General features: G+C 58.1%; 2 protein-coding genes across 5 annotated transcripts in view; one reads left to right on the plus strand and one right to left on the minus strand.

Moving 5' to 3' along the window:
* USP42 (ubiquitin specific peptidase 42) overlaps positions 1-2,157 on the plus strand; it is a 37,022-nt gene extending 34,865 nt beyond the window's left edge. For both annotated transcript variants that reach the window (XM_066388402.1, XM_066388403.1), the window contains exons 17-18: positions 64-107; positions 1,158-2,157. In XM_066388402.1, coding sequence (XP_066244499.1) covers positions 64-71 — 8 coding nt within the window. In that variant the 3' untranslated portion in view covers positions 72-107; positions 1,158-2,157. The remainder of the gene's footprint in view (positions 1-63; positions 108-1,157) is intronic.
* A 202-nt stretch (positions 2,158-2,359) lies between these two features.
* The window catches only part of CYTH3 (cytohesin 3), a 67,938-nt gene continuing 44,347 nt past the window's right edge, over positions 2,360-25,950 (minus strand). For 2 of the 3 annotated variants that reach the window (XM_066388434.1, XM_066388436.1), the window contains exons 2-13: positions 24,469-24,551; positions 20,632-20,696; positions 19,854-19,920; positions 15,428-15,546; positions 13,283-13,363; positions 12,387-12,499; positions 12,061-12,209; positions 11,727-11,838; positions 7,021-7,097; positions 6,860-6,931; positions 6,573-6,727; positions 2,360-5,527 (exon numbers count right to left, since the gene is read on the minus strand). In XM_066388434.1, the coding sequence (XP_066244531.1) occupies positions 5,455-5,527; positions 6,573-6,727; positions 6,860-6,931; positions 7,021-7,097; positions 11,727-11,838; positions 12,061-12,209; positions 12,387-12,499; positions 13,283-13,363; positions 15,428-15,546; positions 19,854-19,920; positions 20,632-20,696; positions 24,469-24,551 (1,166 nt within the window). In that variant the 3' untranslated portion in view covers positions 2,360-5,454. The remainder of the gene's footprint in view (positions 5,528-6,572; positions 6,728-6,859; positions 6,932-7,020; positions 7,098-11,726; positions 11,839-12,060; positions 12,210-12,386; positions 12,500-13,282; positions 13,364-15,427; positions 15,547-19,853; positions 19,921-20,631; positions 20,697-24,468; positions 24,552-25,950) is intronic. The other variant, XM_066388435.1, reaches the window with a different exon arrangement.

Raw genomic sequence — 25,950 nt, forward strand, 5'->3', positions numbered from 1 at the left:
AGTACAGGCACCAGACATTTGTGAAACCATTAAACTTTTTCTTAACATTTGCTTGCATTCTAGGTGATTGAAAACTTGGCCTCAAAACAAAGAATTCACTAGTTATGGTAAGCTGTTTCCATGTCTACTTCAGAATTATTTGTAGAGGCTGTGGGGGCAGGAAGGAGGTGCGGGGGTGGGAGGCTCCCCCAGCAAGGGCAGCTGATCCTCCTTCCTCTGGGCTGGTGCCATGCTTACCCTCCCTCCTCTTCGGTACCGGCTAGGGGACACTTACGTCCCTAACTCAGGCAGGCACCGGTCCCTCTCCTCCCCTCACTGTAAGGAAGGAGGATGTCAACTATCAGAGGAACAGTCGTTTGGCAAACATCTGAAGACGGGGAACGCAGCCTCCTCAACCCAGCTCTGCCGAGCAGCCTGAGAGGAGCCCCAGACCCTCGTCCCTCACACCCACTGGTCCCTTCGCTCCAGGAGCCCCGGGGCCAGCGCCCCCACGCGCGCTGCACACGCACAGCTGCCGGCACGGCGCCCACAGAGGCCCAGCCCCGCCCCGCCCCCTTTCAGACAGAAAGGACTTGGCTTTATTTGAATGAGCTTGTTTTGTAGCAGATCAGAACCTTGACAGTGCCTTGCAGTGGGCAGCTAGAACTTCTTCCATGGCCCTGGAGAGACAATTCATGTTTTGTGCCCTGCCCTTGCTGAGGGAGGGGGGGAAAGGGAGCCATTTTGCCCATGAAGGGGACTTTGTCCAAATGTGTAACTTGTCAGCAGGAGGGATTTAAAAACAAATTTCAAAGTTTAGTATCTACAGAAAATTAATTTGCAGTTAACTAACATGCCATATCAATGTGTCCTCAAGGGAAAGATCTAAGCCTAATTAAGGAATTAAATTCTTCCCTTTAAAGAGAATTGAAGGATTGAGATGGATTAGCCGCAGTTGGGGCTCGGTGGGCACTGTCCGTGCCCAGCAGGTGGCGCCCTCTGTCGGCTCTGGCTCCCGCCCCTGCACACCGGCCTGGCCAAAGCAGGGCTTCCCCACAGACTGGGGGCACCGGCTGATGGAGTTTCTCTATGAACGAGTCATTGGTGTGATGACAAGAGGAGGCCCCGCCTGGGCTCACTGGGCCCTTTGCTCCAACTTCCCGCCTCTTCTTTTTCAGATTCAACGTGTTCAACAGAAGCCATCCCCGACCCAGCTTAAATTATAAATGTAGAAAATAACTTTGTTCAAATCTGCGTGGTGCTTCTTTAGTAAATACTGTACAGATTTTACCATGGAGAACTTTTTTTTTAGTTTTTACCTTTTCTTAATTACCCTTATTCCAAATGGACGAACACTTTCTACAACTGCTGAGCATTGTAAAATACTGTGTATAGAAACCACATTGAAAATAACGCCCTGGACTAGAACATCTCAAATGCTGCTTAATCACAGACTCAGGTTGATCACTTGTATTCCATGTAATGCTTCTCCAAGTCAGACCGCCGGTGCAAGGCCAGCCGGGAAACCATGGAGTTGTTAGAAGTACAAACTGACAGTATGTATATTTAATTTAAAGACTTATTTAAAGATTCACAAGCTCTTAACTAAGTTTTTGAGAGCAGTTTGTTTTCTGTAATGTCTGATACTAGAAACTAATTTGCTTCATATTTTAGTTGTATTCAAGATTTGAAGGTGTATTTTATAGACAAGTTCTGTTTTTGAACTTTGTGGAACTATTCCAATCAATTTACCAGTTATGATGAGTATTTACATTATGAATGTATAATCCAAACATTATTTGTAAAGCCTACAGTACGTTTTTTATTACATAACACTTTTTTATACAGTGTCTCTTGTCTTGACTACGATACTGGAGTCTGAGTGGTCAGCTTGGTCCCTTAGTTTCTAGTTACAGACAAAAATCATACTGTGATTTTATTTTTAATATGGATATGTTATCAAACTGTGATACACTTATAATTCACTGGTCCTGCATCAGGAGATGGAGTGGGGAAAACTGTATTTAATACAGTTTGTATCTGAATAATCTGTATGGTTTATACAGTTTGTGTTGTTCAGAGAATGTCTCAAGTTTGATCTTTGTTTTTTTAAAGATTAAAAAAGCACTTGCCCCACTGTAAATATACAGCATGTAAAATTTATATAGTATATAAATGGCAGCCAATTAAACATTTTGTGTCTTTTTTTTTACTGCAGTTTGCCCAACTTGCTTACAGACACGTCTCATGACCCCTGTCACCTTCCTTTTCTTAAAACAGCCCAAGCTCAGGCCGCAGGTCCTGGTGCGGAGGTGCAGGCCGGCGCGGTGAGGGGTCACTGGACCCAGGAACCTATTTTAAAGAACCAAGTCTCAGACAGTCTAGTTGACCAATGCGTTTGATTTTTATTTAGTGAACATGGTATTTGCACTTGGACAACCACACACCCTCCAATTCTACTATTTACTTTACAACAAAATACTGATATAGGATGTTTTTCATGCAAATTGTGGGAGTATATACATTGAGTTAAACACTCCAGAAATCAATATATATGTACATTATTTACATATTAACTATATTTACTGTAAATAGAAATGTCTTTGAAGAAAAAAATAAGAAAACGAGAGATCACGTGTGGCTTCCGGTTTACAACAGACCTGACTTTCCAGCAAAGCATATCTATGTAGGTCTACGCATCCTATGACTTCAAAAATAGGCATTGCTGCATAGGAAGCATTAAATGCTGCTTCATCCATAAATAGCTTCTATTTAGACTCCATTTGGTACCACATTAAACTGCTCAAAAATGTTCCATTATCCTGAAAACACTTGTTTTCCTGGGTCCAGGGTCATTCCGCTAAGCTAAACAAGGCCGGGGGGCTGTCGGGGGGCTGTGTCCGCCTGGCGCCCCTCCTTCCTTTGTCCCCGGAGAAGAGCATGTCTTTGGCCACAGTTGGGACAATTCAGCACTGAGCACAGACCCAGGGGCAGGGAAAGGGATGAACCACCGAGTTCAGGTACTGGGCCTGCCCGCGGGCTTCGCGGGGCTGCCGGCTAGATGCCGGGTAGTTAATACTGTCACCAGGCCACCTGGAATTGGGTGATTTCATGGAACACTGATGGCAAGGTAGAGATTCTAAGCACCATGCTTTCTGTACTGCTCCTGGGGAGACGGCCATCAAGTCAGTCTCCTTCACCGGACGACCAAAGAAACGTTTCCTGGGTGTTTCTTTACATTCACTTCTCCCAACCCTTCACTCAGGCCACACCCAAAAGACAGAGTCCTGTATCCCCAGGGGCCTACCTGGGTCAGATAGAGGACAGGGAACGTCCCCGGCTGAAATACCAATCTGGCGGGCGCCAAGGCGATCTGGGTGGGGGCCAGCCCGAGTAGCCGCGCTGTCGGTCCATCTTCAGCAGCGCTTGGCTGGCCAGTCCAGGCAGCGTGGTTACCTGGACGACGGGAGGCCAGAGCTGCGCAGGTATCAGTCAGGTGATCCAGGAATGATGACTCGCCTTTCTCAAAACGCAAGTCTCAAATCTGAGGTATCAGTACAGTAACAAAGCCTAAGTGCTTGGGGATGAGCCAGAAGAACCAGTCTGATGCAGGTCGGAGTCCCGGGCTCAGACCCTCTGCAGTTGAGTGTGACTTAAAGCTACATCAAGGTCGGCTGCGCTGAGCGAGGCCAAGGGGCAGAGCCGTCCAGCCTGGGCAAGGCCACGCACAGGAATAGTTCCTTCTGCCTTCTGAGTCTTCCTAAGTGCACAGGTCAGTCTGAGGTTTTCTTTCTTGGGCTTTGACTCCACACAGGAATAATATCCTCTAAGGGGTACAAATTCAGGGTGTGCATATACAGACGGGGGGGGGGGGGTTGGATAGAAGACCCACCAGCAGCACAGCCCAGGTAGGAAGGCAGTCCTGGCAATGGAAATAAAGCCCCCAACAAAAAGAAAGGCATGTGTCACCAGCCCTGCCCCGAAGGACCAGAGGCGTCCTGCAGCATCCCACAGGGGTGCCCCCAGTCTGGGGTGTGCTGGGCCCCGCACACTTACTGCCGAGCACCCGCTGCTGAGTCAGCAGCACCCTGACTGCCTGGCTCTGGCCTTCACAAGCTCCACCACCAGTGTGTATTTGGGTTTTCAACTATGTACAGAAAGCCCTAAGTGCCACCTATCAGCCTGGCGCTCGCTCTTGCCCTCCTCGTCACGGGAGATCAAATCTCTGAGAACATGGAGTAAGAATACTTCTAGTTACTTATACACCTTCTCATTATATTAGGAAATCTGGTCAATTATCGGACCAGTGATCTAAGCATCCATTTAGCCTGTAGGTTCAGAGCAGTGAAGACAGTGGTCACAGGCTGGACGCCAGGGTCAGTTGAACTGTACGCAGCTACAGCTTGGGGGGAAGAGGTGGTTTCATACTGTTCCAACACACAGACCTCTATGCTGGGGTTCCAGAGATACGGGCCCAACACCCCAAACCACAAATGACTAGCCTTTTTAGAAAGTCTCTGGGGCCACTCAATCTGAGACGAGAGGTCCCCGGGGAACTGGACACCGAAAGCCCTGCCCATTGTCCATGGTCCTCAAGGGCAGGGGTCACTTCTCTGTCCCTGAAGGGGTGAGGACCCCAAGGAGCAGGCACGTCCCCACACAGCCCCCCACGCTACCCCCGTGGCTGCTGCAGGCAGAGCGTCTGGATGTTTGCGGTGTCCAGGAGAGCAGGCACGTCCCCACACAGCCCCCCACGCTACCCCCGTGGCTGCTGCAGGCAGAGCGTCTGGATGTTTGCGGTGTCCAGGAGAGCAGGCGCGCCCCATGGCCGCCGGGCACCCAGCGTCAATAGCATTTGTTTTCAGTGCACAGTATATACTGGTGTCAGGAGTTAAACTCATAGCTGCCATTCTAGAAATACTACTATTAGAAAGTAATATCTTCCATTATAATTTCAGAATATAAAAAGGCATATAAAAGCTATAATCCTATATATCTGAGGAAACAATCGGAATAAAAAAGTGGTAGCTTTGCCCTTCCTGTTTTGATATAGAACAGAGGCTCCGAGAGCTGAACGCCGCCACGCAGGAGCACGTGGCGACTGGAGCACGTGGCGACTGGAGCGAGCAGGTTCCGGACAGCCCCCGAGCCCGCGTCCGCTGTGGGTCGGCACGACCGAACTCCGACACCGCTGCCACAGGGCTGGGCCGAGGACGTGTGGACGCGGGCGGCGGAGGCCCGGGAGGGTCGGCAGGAGGGGAGCGCGCGGCGTCGCTCGCCAGAGACCGCGCCCAGAGGCTCTGGAGACCGTGGCGGGGAACCGAGGCCGCCAGAGCGCGAGCCCTGCGCTGAAGCGCTGCTTCCTGGGAGCCCACTGGAGAAGGTGGTCGGGGGCCAGCTGCCACGGAGAGGCTGCCCAGTCACTTTCTGCTGTGGGGTTTTGGTTTTTGCTTTTACCTGTTCGGGCCAGGAAAGCTATTTCTTATTGGCAATCCTCCTTTTCCGTGTGGCCAGCATGTCATAGAAAGGATCCCTGCTGATGCTCGCTCTGGGGACAAAGGGGAAATGACTTGGTCAGGTGGCCCCCAGCACCCGCAGGCCTCCAACCAGGGGACGGATGCGGCCTCTGGCAGCAGAGACAGGTTGGTCGCGCACGCCGCAGACACGCATGCGCACTCCGCAGTGGCGCCGTGTGACAGCAGCGGACCTGGAGCCCACGCCGGCCCTCCCTGTCCCTGTGCCTTCACATCCGTCACCCGGGATGGCTGCCTGGTAAGCGTGTGCCCGCACCAGACCAGACAGAGCCAGGCTGCCCGCTGTGCACTTCGGTGCTAGAGATCTTCATTGTTTTCTCTTCCTGCACTTTCAATTCCCCTTCTTTTAATCATTTTAAATTCACCAATAAAGAGTGAACCCTCAAAACCCTGGGCTCCCACCCTCGACCCCAATAAAAACCGCACCCAGGTCCGTGAGCACACCACCCCTGCACCGCTGCCAGCTGGCTGTGTGGCCCCAGGTGGGCTGGGTTGTTTTGGGGTTTTTTTTGTTGTATTTTTCTGAAGTTGGAAACGGGGAGGCAGTCAGACAGACTCCCCATGTGCCCAACCGGGATCCACCCGGCATGCCCATCAGGGGGCGATGCTCTGCCCATCTGGGGCGTTGCTCTGTTGCAACCAGAGCCATTCTAGCGCCTGAGGCAGAAGCCATAGAGCCATCCTCAGCACCCAGGCCAACTTTGCTCCAATGGAGCCCCGGCCTCGGGAGGGGAAGAGAGAGACAGAGAGGAAGGAGAGGGGGAGGGGTGGAGAAGCAGATGGGCGCTTCTCCTGTGTGCCCTGGCCGGGAATCGAACCCGGGACTCCTGCATGCCAGGCCGACGCTCTACCACTGAGCCAACTGGCCAGGGCTGGTGGGCTGGTCTTTTAAGTTAATAACACTGCATCTTTTCAGTTTTCTGATGGTTACTGTTGGAAAGTGTCCTGCGATCCTAGTAAGAACCCTAAGGTTCTTCTCAATGACCCCACTGACATGCGACTGGGATGAGCCCAGCGCTCCGGGCACCGCCACCAGACAGAACCCACCCCACCCCTCACCTGATGGACTTCATCCACTCTTCCTTCTCCTCGGGGCTGGGCGCCGAGATCCGGTACACCACGTGGTTGCCCTCCACCACTCGGCCATCGGCCTCCGTCTTACAGGCTTTGATGACCTGCCCTTTGTGGCTTGGGTTGTAAAGCTCGAAACAGTTCTGTGAGGGCAGAGGGGGCGGTCAGCGGGCCAGGGAGGTTCTCATGCCGCGTCTACGCTCCCTGCCCAGGCGGCCGGCACCAGAGCGCCCGAGCTGGCGAAGGGTGCAAGCTGGAAAGAGAAAGGAGCTTACGGGCTTCCGTGGGTCCTCCACCTCCCTGATGCTGAGGTTCTCCAGCGGGATGATGCCCCTGGGCTCCTTATCCTACAAGAGAAGAGGGCACTGCCAGCCTCATGCCAGTCACAGACAGAAGGTCCCTCTGGCACGGGGACCGGGCGACCGCCCTCACTTACTGTTGTGTACTCGAAGTAATAGAGGCAGTTGTCGGTCAGAATGAACCACCGCCGCTTCCAGGTCTTCACGCGCCCCCCTAAGAGCAGAAGGACTTGGTGAGTCAGCTGATACAGCCAGGGAGCCCGGAACCCCAAGGGCAGGGCCCGGACCCCCAAATGACTGTCTTTTCAGAAAGGTCATCAGGAGCCGAGCTTGGCTTTAAGTTCCCTTCCTCGTGAAAATGCTCAAATGTCCGTCCAACACTTAGCCAAGTCCTGGACAAGTTGTTTGGCCTGGACCGTTTGGGCTTCATCTGCCCACCTGGCACCATGCTCTGTTAGGGGCCCCGCATGCACCCCCATCGCAGGCCTGCACCTCACCCTCTCAGGGGGGCACCCAGACAACTCAATCGCTTTCTAAATAAGCCTCCTGGAAAAGTTAGTCATGATGAATGAGCTTAATTTCCCCACATGGAAATGACAACCGGATGAAGTCAGTGCTGCCCCCGTCTGTTCAGGACTTAATCCTGTTACGTCAGGGCCCTGATCACATTACTGAGTGCTCTGGGCGGCCCTGGGATCTATCAGAATCAATTACTCCTGGGCCCTGGGAATTATCAGACTGAATTAATCCTCGAGCAAGATCTGGTACACCCATGTAGACACACACACGGCTCATCTGTGTCTTTCACTACAGAAGAGAAAATCCTTTTGACCCTTAAATATTCAGCAGAGACAAACTGGCTTCAAATCCTAGCTCAATTCCGACAAAGTTTAAAAAACGAGAAAAGCGTGTGAATGGTAACTGACCACGGTGGTACGTGGGCACAGAGAGGAAGTGGCTTTTCCTGCCCATCACTACGGTAACCATGGTGACATTCGAGGGTGAGCTGGCCCACCTCTCTCTACAACATACACGTAAGCAGGTGAGTGCCATCAGGGCCAGGGTCAGAGACACAATCCCTGCAGAGGCCATGCAGTCCTGGGGGACATGAGAGGACACTTGCCAGCCCATAGGGCATCCCAGGCTGAGGCATGAGGGCTCCACGGCCTCTGATGTTTGCAGAGGTCCAGGGAGGGACACCCAGCTTTGGGCTCACTGAGCAGACCGCTGTCCTCTTGAGAGGCCAGGCATGCAGGAAACCAGGGAGGGAGCCTAGGCCATACTATGAAGGGAGGTCTGGCTGGGTCTCCCCTTCTCCCCGACAGAACCCTCCCTCCTCACTCCCTTTTCCACTCCTGGTCCCTGTCCAAAGGGCCTGACTACATGCCTCCCCAAGATTCCTGCCACACTCTCCAACAACCTCAGACCTCAAGCCCACGCCCCAGCTTAGGCATTCGTGCCCCAGGACCTTTGCTCAAGCTGCTCCCCACACCCTTGCAGGCAGTCTTATCAGGCCACTCTCAGCCTCGCGAGACTCCTCCGCTTCCCTGTGGACGCACAGCCCTTCATTCATCCCTTTTAAGAGAAGGAGCAGGACCTGGGCACCTGCAGCCCAGAGGGCATCAGTGGCCCTGGTCTCAACTCGGGCTTAGTTTTCCCACCTCTGTTGTCGAAGTTCACATCGAGAGGTCCCAGGAGACCTTCGGGGCAGGGCTGCCTAGACCCAGCACCCTGCAGTGACAGGGGGTGCCACTCATCCTCTCCAGGTGCGTCCCCGACCCCGAGACTGCAGTGAGGCCGCTCCCCAGCTGCACTGGCCTGACCAGGCCTCCCCTCTCCTGTCCCTGCGCCCACCCACTCTGTCCTCCGGACAACAGCCAGAGGCGTCTCTCAATGCTGCAGCCCAACCCCTCAGACGGCCCGGGAGGCCTCCCTGCTTCCCTTCCCCCCCCCCCGCGTTGCAGGGCGCCCCCAGACCTTCCTTCCGCTGAGCCCCCCAGGAAGTTCTGAAGAGAACCATCCCAGGAGCCCACACTGCCTGTCTGTCCGGCACCTGTCATCCTGTGCCTGTCCTCTGTGCCCGTCACTGGGTCTTTCGGTGGCTGTCCTGTGTTCTGCTCACACCCAGGCCCCCTGGCCCGTCACCAACCCTGCGTCCCCAGCTGCCGTGGGAAGCAGGTTGCCAGGAGGGCCTCCCAGGTCTCTGCACCTGGGCTCCGGCCCACTGCTCCCGAGTTCAGTGCACATCTAGGGGTGTCCCAGCCCTGGCCCAGTTCGTGGCTGCAGACATCTAGGCTGAAGTGTGTCGTCTGGGTCGGCACCTAAGCCCAATCCTGTCCCATGCAGCCCTCAGCCGCGCAGGCAGGTGCGCAGGGCCGGGTCACGCCCGTGCACTGGCTACAAGCAGACCGTGGGCTCTGCTCATGCACGTTTCTGGCTGATTTACGGGAGATGGACACGCACTGCTCACACTCACAGAGGAGCCTCGCCTCTCTGCTGTCCCCGCAGACGTCCCGCTCTTCCCGGGGCCGTCACCACACAAGTGAGCCCACACCCTCACAGGCACAGCACGCCCACACCCACCCTGGCAACATGGGCTCTTTTCTGTATGACAGGTCAACTCTGACTCACACTCCTGTGTTTCTAATAACTGGGTAGCTCTCAAAACTAAGTGGCTGCAGGAGTAGGCACTGAGCTGACAGCCAGGAAACAACTCTCGGATGCTGCTATGTCCGGCAGAGCTTGCAGGACTTTGGGAGGCCAACTTCTCTGAGGCTGAACTTAGAAAGAGAAACCACTACGCAAAGTTCCGACCCAAGCGCCTACGAGGAGCGCACAGCACTCCGACCCTGCCCGCGTGCCGGCCACCAGGCGGGGCCGGACCGGCCTGATCCGTCCTCATGTCCGGCTCCCAGCTGACTGGCTGCTCCCTCGGCCCTCAGAAGCGGAACCCAGCAGCCGTCTGGGGAGGCTGGACCAGAGTCCCAACGGCTGGCAGAAGGCCTGCGGGCAGACGCGCCTCCGGCCATCGGGCCGGCGCGGCCAGGCAGGGCAGGGGCTCTGGGGAGACCGCAGGCCAGCGCTTGGGTGCCCGCTCTCTGGATGGTGACAGCTCCAGGAGAAGAGTGGCACAGAGCCTGCTGGGGCTCTCGGGAGGGGCAGCCCAGGCTGTCACCCAGCCGGGGGCTCAAGGTTGGCATAGCACCACCATCACCACCTCTGCGATCTCTAACAGGAACCACACAGACACATGCAGCCGGTTGCAGGAGCACGAAGGAGCAGGCCCCACGCCCCCGGCTGTCACCTGTGCAAGGCCACTTCCAGCCACTGCATCAGGCCCCGCAGGCCCCTGCTCTGCACCTGGAGGACACTGGCTGGAAAGCACGCCCTGCTGTGCTTGTCTTACTTCTTCTGTTGTTTCTAGAGGCAGCAACACCCTGACGGCACCAGGCCGCACTAGCCGACAGGCAGGCTTACACTGTCATCGTCCTCGAGGGGCACCTGCAAGCGATGCAGGACCGTAGGGCCCAAGGGCCATTGCTGATGTTGTGGGCACCCCCTGCCGCTCAGCCCAGGGCCACAGGTCTGCTGTGATCCAACGTCTGCTGTTTCTCGAGGCTCGCTCGGGCACTCGGTACAAGGCTGTGGTTCTGGGTTTGTTAAGCAAAGACCCAGAACTCTCTAAACCTTGACCCAGCCCGAGAAAAGTCAGAGCAAGCCTCCTAGTGAGCACAGCACCCCCGGTCTTGCTCCCCACGTGCTCCCCACGCCTGCCACACTGCCCACGCTGCGTCTTCTCCTCCCCCGACTGTAAACAGAAGCACCAGAACTCCCCTCGGCCTCGGCACCTGACCCTGTGCTCAGAGCGCCTGGGTGACACACGGCTGTCACAGGTCCCAGGCTCTACTGTCCCAGCAAAGCCGGAACCCAACCCGTCCCCCCAAAAACCCCTAGCAAACCCTAAGACTGCCCAGGAAACGTAAGCCTAGTCTCCTCCTCTGTCAGGGGGCAGGGCGCCTCTCAGACGTCCGGGACTCTCCATGGTGGTAGAAACATGCGCGGCGCGGGGTTAGTATGAGGCGACGTGATGGCGGAGACGGAGCTGCCGGAGCCCCCTGCTGCCGCCCGGCCCCGGGCCCCAGTGCGGAGGGCAGCCCGCTCCCACGCGGCACTCCCACGTGCCTCGGGCCGGGCGCAGAAAGGCGGGAGCTCTGGCCGCTCCTGCCCAGCCCAGGGTGTGGCAGTCGCATTCACCGGCAAGTCCAAAGCCACAGGGGTCAGATGAATGGCAGCCACAGACCGGAGCGTCACACACACCAACAGGGCGAGACTGAGAGGAAGGAGCGCTGGGGAGGGCGGGAAGCCACTGGGTACGTACCTCCTAACGCAGAACAAGCAGGGACAGCCCGTCACAGAACAGAAAGGTGGGAGCCACAGGCAGAAGGAAAACAAGAAGGCACATTTAAACCACGCGTCGAACCAGCCACACCGAACCACGGGGAGCACGCAGCTCTCAGAGGAGAGGCACCTGCTGCTCACACAGAGAGCTGGGGTCTATCTGGACACTAGTGAGCGGTCTGGGGGACGTTCGTGCAGCCCGGCCATTGCGCTCTGCCGCGGACGCCGACAGACGGCCTCCTTTGGACGGGGTGAGTCAAAGCAGCGGCCGCCGAGTCTGGGGTGGTGGCCAGCTGAGCGGCCTTTGCCTAACAGCCTTCTCTTTAAGTTTCCCCCTTTGCTCAGGGCCACGCTAGAGGAACTCGGAGGGCAACCCGCTCGGAGGGAGCAGCCGCGGGGACAGAGGGGCCTGGAGCACCGCCCGCCCGCCCTCCGCACCACTCACCCAGCTTCAGGAGCCAGCCCTCGCGGTCGGGGTTGAAGAACGTGTGGGTCAGGTCGTTGCCATCATCCTCCGGGATCTTGAAGGGCTCGTTCTTGATGCTCTCGTACAGGTTCTGCGAAGACAGCAACGGCGCACCTGGCTCAGCGGAGGGGGACCCGGTCCTTCCCGGCCCGCCCGCCGGCCCGGGGACAGGCTCAGTCAGCGCCAGGCTCGGGTCCAGCGCAGCCAGGGACTCGCTATGGAGGGCTAACGTCAGTGACCCGGCTCTGTCCACGCTCACAGCAGACAAGACCTCCTGAGGGCCAAGCCCACGCAGGGGGCCCGGGCGGCTCACCCGGAGCAGCTCCTCAGGCAGGTCCCCGCCCTCGTTGATGCCTCGGTTCATGGACACGAAGCGCTCGGCCGTGGGCTTGTCCCGCACGTTGTGGTTGTGCAGGCTGGTGTTGAGCATGATGATGGCGAAGGACAGCACGTAGCACGTGTCTAAGAGAGGTCAGAGGGCACAGGGAGCTCAGGGCCGGGCCGAGAGGTCAGAGGCGATGGCGAGCAGGAGCGAGGCCTGGCCGGCAGTCGCGGGCAGGGCCAGTCTGGGCCCGGCAGCGAGCTGCACGGCACACCGGCCGGAGCTGCGACAGGAGCGGGGGCCGTGCTGTCACTGACCTGTGGACTGGAAGACGCCCGGGTTGCACAGGCAGTAGCGGGAAGCGAAGGCCTCCATCATGCGGTCGATTTTCTGGGCCTCCCCTGGGAGCCGAAAGCTCCACAGGAACTGCCTGGAGAACGAAACCAGGAGCGACCGTCAGTCTCTGGGTCCTGGCCGTGTGACACCCGCGCCCGGGGAGGGTACCAGGTGCGTGGAGCAGCGGGGACGTCAGTGCAGGTAAGGGGAAGCCCCCTCCACTCCGCGCTTCAGCTAAGACCCCCGGCCCCACGGGGCTCCGTCCACTGGGCCACGGGACAGGACAGGTGGCAGAGGGGTGACAGGCAGCTGTGGGACAGGCAGAGCCCGAGGACCCACGCGCCAGGAGGGCAGGCAGCTCCCTGCCCTCAGTCACCCATGGACACCTGCAGGAGCGAGTCAAGGCCCTGGGGCTCTGGCCAGAGACTGAGCGCCCGACAGAAATGGCACCCAGGCCGCCGGGACCGCCCCCAACCTGCCTGGCCCGGCCCTCCCTGTGAGGTCTGCCGCCGACTCCAGCTGCAGCACCCAGACCGGCAGCGCTGAGCACAGGGCGCAGCAGACAGCGGCCACAGCTCAGCCCGCAGCCGGGACGCCAGCAGGAGGAAAGCCCACACGCGGCTGCCAGACCCCACTGAACAGGAAGACAGCGAGGGGGCTGTGATCGGAACGCACAGCCAGCGGCCACAGCGGCTGGCGCTAGTTCCGCCCGAGCGCGGGTCCTCACGCCTCCCGGGCTGCGCGCGCTCACGCGGCACACGGAGGCCACCGGGATGCCGGGGCCGTGTCTGCAGTGCCCCGCGCCTGGGGGTGCCTTTCCAGCCCCCTGTGCGCAGGCACCGGCCCCGCCCCTTGAGGCCTCTGACACGACACTCACCGCAAGGCCTGCACCAGGTTGAGGTCAGCAAATTCGTGGAGCTCAACGAAAGCCTGCAGGACTTTAATGTTAAAGTCATCCCTGGAAAGAGAGGGTGTTTCACCGCCCGCTGCAGACGGTGCCAATCGCTTTAAGACACACTTCCGAACGCCCAGGCCTGTGGTTTCCTTCTGTGCGACTGAAAGCCAAGTGCTCCCTGGCCTCCGTTTTCAGGCGCAGTGCCAAGGGGCCTCTGCAGGCCGGTGACGACGGACCCCACACTCTTCGTACCACAGCAGGGTGGCGACCTCTCCCGAGCGGCAGGGGACACCCACCGCTGTGGGGCTCTCTACTTCCCAACTGCCGAGAGTGAGGGTGAGGGACTGTCACCTGATCCCAAACGTGTGCGGGGCTGGAAGGCCACCCCGAGAGCAGGGCTCCCCCTCCACCTTTACAACCCCCTCCCCGGAAGCCAGTGCTCCCTGCACTCCCAGGTCAGGTCAGGTCAGGTCAGGGGGATTCTGACGCTCGGAGAGGAAGCTCGTGCTCCCTGCACTCCCAGGTCACGTCAGGTCAGGTCAGGGGGATTCTGACGCTCGGAGAGGAAGCTCGTGCTCCCTGCACTCCCAGGTCAGGTCAGGTCAGGGGGATTCTGACGCTCGGAGAGGAAGCTCGTGCTCCCTGCACTCCCAGGTCAGGTCAGGTCAGGGGGATTCTGACGCTCAGAGAGGAAGCTCGTGCTCCCTGCACTCCCAGGTCACGTCAGGTCAGGTCAGGGGGATTCTGACGCTCGGAGAGGAAGCTCGTGCTCCCTGCACTCCCAGGTCAGGTCAGGTCAGGGGGATTCTGACGCTCGGAGAGGAAGCTCGTGCTCCCTGCACTCCCAGGTCAGGTCAGGTCAGGGGGATTCTGACGCTCGGAGAGGAAGCTCGTGCTCCCTGCACTCCCAGGTCAGGTCAGGTCAGGGGGATTCTGACGCTCGGAGAGGAAGCTCGTGCTCCCTGCACTCCCAGGTCAGGTCAGGTCAGGGGGATTCTGACGCTCGGAGAGGAAGCTCGTGCTCCCTGCACTCCCAGGTCAGGTCAGGTCAGGGGGATTCTGACGCTCGGAGAGGAAGCTCGTGCTCCCTGCACTCCCAGGTCAGGTCAGGTCAGGGGGATTCTGACGCTCGGAGAGGAAGCTCGTGCTCCCTGCACTCCCAGGTCAGGTCAGGTCAGGGGGATTCTGACGCTCGGAGAGGAAGCTCGTGCTCCCTGCACTCCCAGGTCAGGTCAGGTCAGGGGGATTCTGACGCTCGGAGAGGAAGCTCGTGCTCCCTGCACTCCCAGGTCAGGTCAGGTCAGGGGGATTCTGACGCTCGGAGAGGAAGCTCGTGCTCCCTGCACTCCCAGGTCAGGTCAGGTCAGGGGGATTCTGACGCTCGGAGAGGAAGCTCGTGCTCCCTGCACTCCCAGGTCAGGTCAGGTCAGGGGGATTCTGACGCTCGGAGAGGAAGCTCGTGCTCCCTGCACTCCCAGGTCAGGTCAGGTCAGGGGGATTCTGACGCTCGGAGAGGAAGCTCGTGCTCCCTGCACTCCCAGGTCAGGTCAGGTCAGGGGGATTCTGACGCTCGGAGAGGAAGCTCGTGCTCCCTGCACTCCCAGGTCAGGTCAGGTCAGGGGGATTCTGACGCTCGGAGAGGAAGCTCGTGCTCCCTGCACTCCCAGGTCAGGTCAGGTCAGGGGGATTCTGACGCTCGGAGAGGAAGCTCGTGCTCCCTGCACTCCCAGGTCAGGTCAGGTCAGGGGGATTCTGACGCTCGGAGAGGAAGCTCGTGCTCCCTGCACTCCCAGGTCAGGTCAGGTCAGGGGGATTCTGACGCTCGGAGAGGAAGCTCGTGCTCCCTGCACTCCCAGGTCAGGTCAGGTCAGGGGGATTCTGACGCTCGGAGAGGAAGCTCGTGCTCCCTGCACTCCCAGGTCAGGTCAGGTCAGGGGGATTCTGACGCTCGGAGAGGAAGCTCGTGCTCCCTGCACTCCCAGGTCAGGTCAGGTCAGGGGGATTCTGACGCTCGGAGAGGAAGCTCGTGCTCCCTGCACTCCCAGGTCAGGTCAGGTCAGGTCAGGGGGATTCTGACGCTCAGAGAGGAAGCTCGTGCTAGGCCGGAGCCGCATTCCCCCAGCTCACCTCTCCCCCAGGTAGTCCCCGATGACGGTCTTGTTCAGGCCTTCTCCTTTGTACAGGAACTGGGCGACGTCTTCTGGGGCGCTCTGAAGCAGGTCATTCTCTATGAGAAACTGAATTCCCTGAGGGGGACGTAAGCAAGGGAGCACTGCTTAGGACGGCCACCTGGACTCACTTCCAAACACAGCAGGACCTCGCTGGCTTGGACACAGCAAACAACACAACCTGTTACACGGCCCTGCGTCTCGGCACACAGCACACGGACCCGCCCAACAGGAGCACACGCCTTCTCCCTGGGCATTTAGGGGACTTAACAGCCCAAGAGATAAGAGGTTACTGAACAAACCCTTGTAAGTGGTCATCAGGATTATAAAGTAACATTACCCAACTTCCCAGGCTCAGGAGAATGGTGTTTGGTGACAGAGGAGATGTGTCGTCCCTGGTGGGCCAAGCCAACCCCTGTTCCCGAGCTCCCTTCCCTAGCCACCCTCCCCTCCACAAGTCCCTGTCCCCGCCTCCCACGGAACCAGAAACGACCCTGTCACAGTTCTGGAAGTCTGCAGGGAGGACCAAGAGAGCTGCTGGTCTTCCGGTAACAGGAACCCACGAGCAGACACTGCCCCTTGCCACCGCGGACGCTGACATGATGACTGGCCCGGGACACTGTCCACCCCCTCTGCCATGTGAGGAGACAGTCCCTTGTGGAAGATATCTTCATGGGATGTACTGTCACCTGCACATGTCTACTGACTGCCGTGCCCCTCAGCTGAGCACAGGCCAAGCCCAGGCCCACGTGAAGGACCCACAGAGCACAAACAAAAGCTCCAAACGAAAGGCTGCCCGGGCGGTCCTGGCGCCCCTGGCTGGGCTCTGTCTCGGGACAAGTCCGAATAGGAGCAGACATGCACCTGCCACAGCTACCGAGCTGGCTTCCAGGTCCGTGCTGGCAAAGCCAGGGCGGGAACAGGGGTGCCCCCTCCACTGCTCAGAGGCACTGCTGCAAATTCAGAGACAAGCTCCAACTGAAACCTAGTGCCTGAGACCAGAACTCCCCCTCCCCCCACGACCCACCTGAGGGGTCTACAAGCCAACAGTGAGCAAGAGAACAGACAGGTACATTCTGATACATCCATACGATGGAGACCACAAGCAGAGACGGAAGAAACACTCGGCGACCCGGGGAACCGACAGACACGACCAGCAGTCAAAGGGCTTCGTCTACGAACTCCATTCCCGTCAAGTTTCACAAAGGCAACACTGGTCTGTGGAGGAGACGCCAGGACGCCCTGCGACGCTCTCTCCCCAAGTGCGTCTTGTCCTGGGGTGGCCGTGCACCCTTGGCGGGGCCGTGGCTTTGAGAGGGTCTTGTATCTTCCTGCCTGCTCCTGCCACCCCTCCAGCTGTCTACAGAGCCATCAGCCATCTCTGCAGTCACGGCCCCTGGGACGCCATCAGCCCACACCCTCCAGAACTGAATGGGCTAGGGCAGTGGTCGGCCAACTCATGAGTCAACAGAGCCAAATATCAACAGTACGACGGTTGAAATTTCCTCTTGAGAGCCAAAACTTTTAAACTTAAACTATATAGGTAGGTACATTCCTTATCGAGGTAGCGCCCGCCATGGTACTTTGTGGAAGAGCCACACTCAAGGGGTCAAAGAGCCACAGGGGGCTCGCGAGCCACGGTTTGTCAACCAGGGGGCTAAGGGAAGAGGCTCTCGTGAGTTCCTCTGGACACTCGTGACCTGTTTTAAACCCTATGCTCCCAAATCACCAGGTAGCTTTTGGAGACTGTTATGAAGCAACCTCCAAGAATGTGAGAAGAAAACAGGCTCAAGCAAGGTCCTGTCTTCTGTGCTTAAAGGTTCTATTCGGAAGGCAGGGGAAGGCCAAGCGCAGCCCCAGGTCGTGGAAAAGGCGGCCCCGGGGTGACACCAGCCGGGGACTGGGAGAGAAAATGGAGTCAACTATGGAGGCACCGCGAGCAGCGCTGGAGGAGACAGGGACTGCCTCGGGTCCACTTCCTGGGATCTTTTTTTACAACTTCCTGTTTTTGTATCATGGATAAGGAACATCCTATCACATGTCTTTGGTGATCATGATAAAATATCAAACTATGCTGCTTTTAATGCTTCCTCCCTGTGTTCATCTCGTTTGGGAGTTCCGTGTCTCTGGGGTGTCTGTTTCCGCCCCTATGTGGTGATCCCTGTTGGATAGTCATCTCTGTACTGAAGACTCCTGGGCACTCGGACCCACTGTCGTGTGTCTGGTTTCTGTGGCTGTCTCCAGGGACCCGGCCCAGGAGCGGGTGACGCAGCCAGGTGGGCGCTCAGTGGCTGGCCCCTGCAGTGGGTGCTTCTCCTCGCCCCCCTTAGAGATTCGGCCCAGAGCACACGGCCTGTCCTCATGGGCTAAGTGTCCCTCTGCTTCCCCCACCTGGGGGCACACTGCTGCTCCACCACAGCTCAGCAAAGGGGGGACACAGCCCCGCTGGCCCTCCTACAGTCCTATGCCCCACAGCTGCTGCCTCTGAGCCTGCCGAATCCCTGACCAAGAACGCCTGGCTGTCACAGATCCAGGTGTCTCCAAAGATGTTCAGAGGAAATCGGAAGACAGAGGAGAGGCTCCAGAGTGTCTTCAGCTTCCTGGCTCTAATCAGTCTTTCCTCTGAGTCTCGAACCCAGTGTGACTTCTGGGTATCTAACTGCTGCCAAACAAACCAAGCTCCTTGCTCAAAATGTTACCACTCTGAGACCCAAATAACTTCCCGCTAGCCTGAAACAAAGTATTTACTTGGACAAGAGCCTTGTGTTTCAGTGTCACAGGGCTTACTGGGCGCATGGGACGGGAGGGTGGACACAATTTTGAGCTGTCTCTGAAGGATGTGAGATCATCTGCTATTAGGGACTGTCTGTGTCCCCCTCAAACGCTACCTTGCCAGTATAGGAGGCGGGGCCTTTGGGAGGTGGTTTGGGTCAGGAGAGCCCTGGGGACAGGGCATGGTCTGAGGTGGTCACTGCCCCTTTAAGGAGAGACAGGAGAAGCAAGCTCGCTCTGCCATGTGAGGACACAGCAGGAAGTCCTCACCAGAGCCCCACTATGCTGGCACCATGACTGACCTCCACCCGCAGCACTGCGAGAAAATTAACTTCTGTTGGGTAAGCCCCCAGTCTGTGGTGTTCCATTAAGGCAGTGTTCACTGACTAACACAAGTGGTCTCCTCACCAAGTCTACGAAACCAGAGAACTTTGGTGATTTTTCCCAGCAAAAACAAACCTGCAGACTAAATGTGACCTTTACTGAATGAACAAATAATTAGCTAATTAGTACAGAGGCTCAATGCTGAGACAAAAAGCAAAATAAAACAGAAACCTGGAAAGTTGTAAAACGTGAGTGCCGGCCCTGGCCGGTTGGCTCAGTGGTAGAGCGTCGGCCTGGCGTGCAGAAGTCCGGGGTTCGATTCCCGGCCAGGGGCCACAGGAGAAGCGCCCATCTGCTTCTCCACCCCTCCCCTTCTCCTTCCTCTCTGTCTCTCTCTTCCCCTCATGCAGCCAAGGCTCCATTGGAGCAAAGATGGCCCGGGCGCTGGGGATGGCTCCTTGGCCTCTGCCCCAGGCGCTGGAGTAGCTCTGGTCGCGACAGAGTGACGCTCCGGAGGGGCAGAGCATCGCCCCCTGGTGGGCGTGCCGGGTGGATCCCGGTTGGGCGCGTGTGGGAGTCTGTCTGACTGTCTCTCCCCGTTTCCAGCTTCGGAAAAATACAAAAAAAAAACAAAAACAAACAAACAAAAAAAACATGAGTGCCCAGGGAAGACCAGCGAGGGGCTGGCTAACACCCCGCCTCCGGTTCCCGTCTCTCACTGAGCCGCGTGTTCCCTGAGGCTTTGAAAGGTCCACCCAGGCCCTTAGCTCAAGCTTGAAAACAAGCAGCTCTGTGTCATTCATTATTTTGGGGTGTAGTGTTTTTCTAGAAAATCTAATTAGGGGAAAGACCAAGATACTGGCTTAAGTCTAGACAGATCCTTGGTCTTGCACACAAACATCTTAAGGGGAATGAAAGAAATAACATCCTCTTACTGGAGCCGTTTAATCCACCTAAGTCTGTAAAGTGCCCACCTGCCACCACTCTGCCCCCAGGAGCCATGCGACCCCCTGGTCACAGTGCTAGCCCAGCGGGAAGGAGAGGGCTCAGCCTGGCTTCCCCGAGGGGTGGGCCCCTGGGAGACCTGTCCTCACGCGGAACCTTCCAGGAAAGAACGGCCGGGGACCAATTCAACAAATGCTTTTGTTTCACCCCACTCATTAGCGCCCTCTTCCTGATAAAAACTGCTCTCGGTGTTTGTAAGAGGTGGTATGACCACCCATATGGAAAAGGCCATTAAGTCAATCAGTCACCGTCGCACAGGCCAGAAACTGAAACGGTTCTCTCACCTTTTTGGGGTCCATGTTGAACTTCTTCCTTCCCATAGCTATGTGCTTGTTCCTCTGAGAGGTTTTGCTATGCATTGAAATAATTAGGACACTGTTACTGGATGTCCGCACACAGCACACACAGCGCTTTGCCCATGGCCCTCACGTGAGTCCCCGAAGGGAAAGCACTCGATCCCAGAGCCACCCCCGCCCCCCCGCCCCGCGGAAGCGGCCCATGTGGGGCTGCTGCAGCTCCTTTTTCTTTTTTGCGACAGAGAAAGAGAGGAGGACAGATGGGGACAGACAGACAGGAAAGGAGAGAGATGAGAAACATCAATTCTTTGTTGCGGCACCATAGTTGTTCACTTATTGCTTTCTCATATGTGCCTTGACCATGTGCCTTCAGCAGACCAAGTGACCTCTTGCTCAAGCCAGCGACCTTGGGTCCAAGCTGGTGAGCTTTGCTCAAACCAGATGAACCCGCGCTCAAGCTGACGACCTCGGGGTCTCGAACCTGGGTCCTCCGTGTCCCAGTCCGACGCTCTATCCACTGTGCCACTCCCTGACCAGGCTGCCGCAGCTCCTTCTCACAGCTGATCACTGCTTTAGAAAAAGCTAATGACGTGAGACAGCGACTTGGAAAAGCACAGCTCCCTGTCACACAGAAGTCACTCCTGTGGGGGTCAGTCCTGAGGCGCTGAGTGGCTCCCTGCACTCAGATGGACCTGAGGAAGCCGGGAGATGCGCCCAGCGCCCCGCACAGTCCCCACACCCGGCCGCCCGTCATGGAGGCGCTCACCTCTCCTCCACGGAAGTCAGGTTGTCAATCTCAGTCATCACTTCAGCGATCTCATACTTCAGTCTCTGTCAACAAAGAAGGGCTGAGGTGGGATGGGGGCCCTTCCTCTCCTCCTCCTAGACCCCCTCCTCCTGGTCCTCCTCCTCCTAGTCCCCTCCTCCTGGTCCCCCTCCTCCTACTCCCCCTCCTCCTGGTCCCCCTCCTCCTGGTCCCCTCCTCCTAGTCCCCCTCCTCCTGGACCCCCTCCTCCTGGTCCCCTCCTCCTACTCCCCCTCCTCCTGGTCCCCCTCCTCCTACTCCCCCTCCTCCTGGTCCCCCTCCTCCTGGACCCCCTCCTCCTGGTCCCCCTCCCCCTGGTCCCCCTCCTCCTACTCCCCCTCCTCCTGGTCCCCCTCCTCCTGGACCCCCTCCTCCTGGTCCCCCTCCTCCTGGTCCCCCTCCTCCTACTCCCCCTCCTCCTACTCCCCCTCCTCCTGGTCCCCCTCCTCCTACTCCCCCTCCTCCTGGTCCCCCTCCTCCTGGTCCCCCTCCTCCTGGACTCCCTCCTCCTGGTCCCCCTCCTCCTGGTCCCCCTCCTCCTACTCCCCCTCCTCCTGGTCCCCCTCCTCCTGGTCCCCCTCCTCCTACTCCCCCTCCTCCTGGACCCCCTCCTCCTGGTCCCCCTCCTCCTGGTCCCCTCCTCCTGGTCCCCCTCCTCCTAGTCCCCTCCTCCTGGTCCCCTCCTCCTACTCCCCCTCCTCCTGGTCCCCCTCCTCCTACTCCCCCTCCTCCTGGTCCCCCTCCTCCTGGTCCCCTTCCTCCTACTCCCCCTCCTCCTGGTCCCCCTCCTCCTGGTCCCCCTCCTCCTGGTCCCCCTCCTCCTGGACTCCCTCCTCCTGGTCCCCCTCCTCCTGGTCCCCCTCCTCCTACTCCCCCTCCTCCTGGTCCCCCTCCTCCTACTCCCCCTCCTCCTGGTCCCCCTCCTCCTGGACCCCCTCCTCCTGGTCCCCCTCCTCCTGGACTCCCTCCTCCTGGTCCCCCTCCTCCTGGTCCCCCTCCTCCTACTCCCCCTCCTCCTGGTCCCCCTCCTCCTGGTCCCCCTCCTCCTACTCCCCCTCCTCCTGGACCCCCTCCTCCTGGTCCCCCTCCTCCTAGTCCCCCTCCTCCTGGTCCCCCTCCTCCTACACCCCCTCCTCCTGGTCCCCTCCTCCTACTCCCCCTCCTCCTGGTCCCCCTCCTCCTACTCCCCCTCCTCCTGGTCCCCCTCCTCCTGGTCCCCCTCCTCCTGGTCCCCCTCCTCCTACTCCCCCTCCTCCTGGTCCCCCTCCTCCTGGTCCCCCTCCTCCTGGTCCCCCTCCTCCTGGACTCCCTCCTCCTGGTCCCCCTCCTCCTACTCCCCCTCCTCCTGGTCCCCCTCCTCCTGGACCCCCTCCTCCTGGTCCCCCTCCTCCTACTCCCCCTCCTCCTGGTCCCCCTCCTCCTGGTCCCCCTCCTCCTGGTCCCCCTCCTCCTGGACTCCCTCCTCCTGGTCCCCCTCCTCCTGGTCCCCCTCCTCCTACTCCCCCTCCTTCTGGACCCCCTCCTCCTGGTCCCCCTCCTCCTACTCCCCCTCCTCCTGGACTCCCTCCTCCTGGTCCCCTCCTCCTACTCCCCCTCCTCCTGGACTCCCTCCTCCTGGACCCCCTCCTCCTGGTCCCCCTCCTCCTACTCCCCCTCCTCCTGGACTCCCTCCTCCTGGACCCCCTCCTCCTGGTCCCCCTCCTCCTACTCCCCCTCCTCCTGGACTCCCTCCTCCTGGTCCCCCTCCTCCTGGTCCCCCTCCTCCTACTCCCCCTCCTCCTGGACTCCCTCCTCCTGGACCCCCTCCTCCTGGTCCCCCTCCTCCTACTCCCCCTCCTCCTGGTCCCCCTCCTCCTGGTCCCCCTCCTCCTGGTCCCCTCCTCCTAGTCCCCCTCCTCCTGGACCCCCTCCTCCTGGTCCCCTCCTCCTACTCCCCCTCCTCCTGGTCCCCCTCCTCCTGGTCCCCCTCCTCCTACTCCCCCTCCTCCTGGTCCCCCTCCTCCTACTCTCCCTCCTCCTAGACCCCCTCCTCCTGGTCCCCCTCCTCCTACTCCCCCTCCTCCTGGTCCCCCTCCTCCTACACCCCCTCCTCCTGGTCCCCCTCCTCCTGGTCCCCCTCCTCCTGGTCCCCCTCCTCCTAGACCCCCTCCTGGTCCCCCTCCTCCTACTCCCCCTCCTGGTCCCCCTCCTCCTAGACCCCCTCCTGGTCCCCCTCCTCCTAGGCATAGAGAGACGTGAGCCTTCCAGGTGCTGCTATCCTGGGGGCTCACCTGGACATCACAGGTCCAGACAAAGGACAAACCAAAACCTACTGACAGTCTCTGGTCAGAGCTGCCCCACGCGGGAGAAGGAAACCCCTGTCCACCCCTCGTCAGATCAGGTGTCCACCAGGCCGGTTCTGGAGTATTTGTGTGTCAAGTCAAGAAGGGACACGGGGCGGACGTCACAGGTGTAAGCCATAGGAGGGGAGCAGGGGTCGCACCTCCCTGCAGCCAGCACACCAGCGCCCACGCACACCAGCGCCCACGCCCGCCCGCCGCCTCCTCCACAGCACCTGTGGTCTCCACATCGGGGAGACCAGGAGGAGGGGAGCACACGGGCCCCCAGGTGGGTCCCACCCCCACCCAGCTCGGCACGATTCCGTCTGCCTGCCCCACACGGACACCACGGACAGAGCTCAGGAGGCGACAGGAGAACTCGCCTGTGGCCCTCAGACACTCCAAGGACGGCAGAAAGGACAGACTTCCCTGCCCCTCCATGTGGCCCCACCACTCCCTGGCTGGGGGACCTCTGTCAATCCCTGAACTCTTAGCATCCTCAACTCACCCCTGAGGCTGTGAGAGCCCCTCAGACTCCACGGCAGCTCTGCTGCTAACATCCAGACAGACATCAGCCTTAAAACCCCGTCTCAGTTTTCAACCAAACCACCTACTCTGGCCGTTGGTTTTTTTCCGAGCACAACGGGTAACCACAGAAGAAAAGGTTCCACAAATTATCATTCAACTACAAAGAAATTTTTATTAGGAGCCCTTCACTCCGTGTGCCGAGAAACCTCAGGCTCAGACCCCGAGGCCCTGGAAAGGCGCCGCTGTCTGTGGGGCTCGCTCGTGCCGCCGGCGGCTGGGAGGCCGCGCTGACTTTGGCATGCCCACATGGCAGCTTCTCTGAGGAGAGCCACATGTCTGACTGACTGCTCTCCCAAGGAAGCCCCGAGGGAAGCAGCGAGGCCTGGTCTCCCGAATAATGTCTGCCATGACTGCAGACACCACCCCCCCCTGGCCTGAGGCGGCTGTAGTCTGCTGCTTCTCCGCGGCCCCGCCCGGCCCCAGCACACCACCACGCGGGAGGCACAGTGTCTGTCTGTGGTGTATTCTGGTCACGCGGCGCACACCAGCTGGCACACAGCTAGGAGCCTATAGAGGTGCAGTCACTTCTTCAAAGGGGCCTGCGTGCCCAAAGTGTGACAGGCAACGTCCTAGGTGCCGGGGAGACTGCTAAACAAGACTGGGTCCCACCATACAATTTTAGGGAGCAACACTGCTGTCTGTGGATTGCTGCTGCTGCTGTTTTAAAATGTGACTCTGCTGTCACATGTCACTTACTGTTGACACCAGCCAGGTCTGTGGTGCCCTGATTTCCTTCCCAGAGCCTACCCTGCGGGCTCCCAAGGCCCCTCACTCCCTGTCTCCGCATGGCTCGGACAGACAGAGACTACATACCCAGTTCTTCCTTTTCATGAAGCTACTTCATTTACTTCTTTTACCTAAAAGTAAAAACTAAAAGAGACTGCTTTTTTACCTCGATGTCATCAATAAGTTCCTTTTTTCTTCGGCGAATGTCTAAAAGTTCTTCCCTCTCTTCTAAGGAGAGGTCTTCAGGCACTGGAAGAAAAAAAAAATCAAATTTAACAATGAAACGCCTCCCCTGGAGAGCACCTTAGTGAGATGTGGGAGGCTGGAGACGGGCCGTGAGCAAGGCAGCAGCCTGCAAGCAGGTCCTCACCCCAGGGAGCCGGCACGGCAGCACTGCTTAGGACAGAAAAACCACCTAAATCCCACTAGCAAGAAATGGACAAATGACAGTATTTATAAAACCGAATCCCACACAATTAGGAAAAGAATTAAAAGGCTGAACTGAGACGATCAACACAGATGAGCCTCACAAAAACAGCCGACAAGAGCAAGCTTCGGACTCCGCTGCGGGTGCCACCTGTCCCAGAGGGCAGAAAGCCACACGCCCTCCGTAACCGTGTGCCAATGTGTGCAGTATTACAGCAGGGCATAGAAGAGTGCACGGGAGGGATAAACAACAACTTCTTGATGGTGCTTCCTTCTGAAAAGGCGGGGGTGGGCGGCAACGCATCCCAAAGGCTGCCGGAGTTGCATTCAGTGCAGTGCGTGGATATTTGCTGGATTGTTTTAGTCACACAGAGTTGTTCATAAGAGCCTCTTACTGATTAACCCTGGCAGCACTTTACATTCCTACTATGTCTGTATTTTCTCTTCTCTTTGATTAGAGTCATGCACAGCTTAGGGATAGGGGAGTCCTTTTCCCACTGGTGAACCCGGACTGGCTTTGGGGCTTCCTTAGACCAAGAGAATGTGGCCCAAGTGACGCTGTGCAGGATCCAGAAGCGTTGCTATCCTGAAACCCTGAGCCTTGTGTTCTGGAGAAGCCCGGCCAGCAAACGTGAGAAGGAAGCTGCTGAGGACAGGAACTGCGTGCAGAGAGAGTCCCAGACGTCCCAGGGTTCCAGCTGCCTCGGCCAAGGCCCCAGACAGGTAGGTGAGTGAGGTCAGCTGGGAGGAGCTCAGCCCGCCCGACCTGTCCGCTGCCTGCGTCCACACAGGAGGACCCAGACGAGAGCAGGCCCTGAACGCAGCCAACACACAGAACCCAGGCGATCACCTAGTGATGTTTTAACCCAATCCCTTTGGAATACTTTGTTACGCGGCCATAAATAACTGATACATTTACAATGAACACAGATGGAAAACAGACCAAGGTTTAAAACCTAGACATAAAGAAACAAACGACGACAAAAAGTTACAAGAAGCATATTTAAAACATAAGAATAACTAACAATTGAAGATAAAAGGGTAGAGACTGATATACCAGACAAACCTTACTAAAAGTTGGTCCTGTTAAATTAATACAGGCAAAACAGATTAAGACAAAAATTCATTAAATAATGTCATATTATTCAATTAATCACAGAACTAACAAGTCTGAATTTATTTTCATCTAGCAAAATGTACCCCAAATATATCAAACAGAAAT

The sequence above is a fragment of the Saccopteryx leptura genome, chromosome 6 (genome assembly GCF_036850995.1).
Source record: "Saccopteryx leptura isolate mSacLep1 chromosome 6, mSacLep1_pri_phased_curated, whole genome shotgun sequence".
Lineage (NCBI taxonomy): Eukaryota > Metazoa > Chordata > Mammalia > Chiroptera > Emballonuridae > Saccopteryx > Saccopteryx leptura.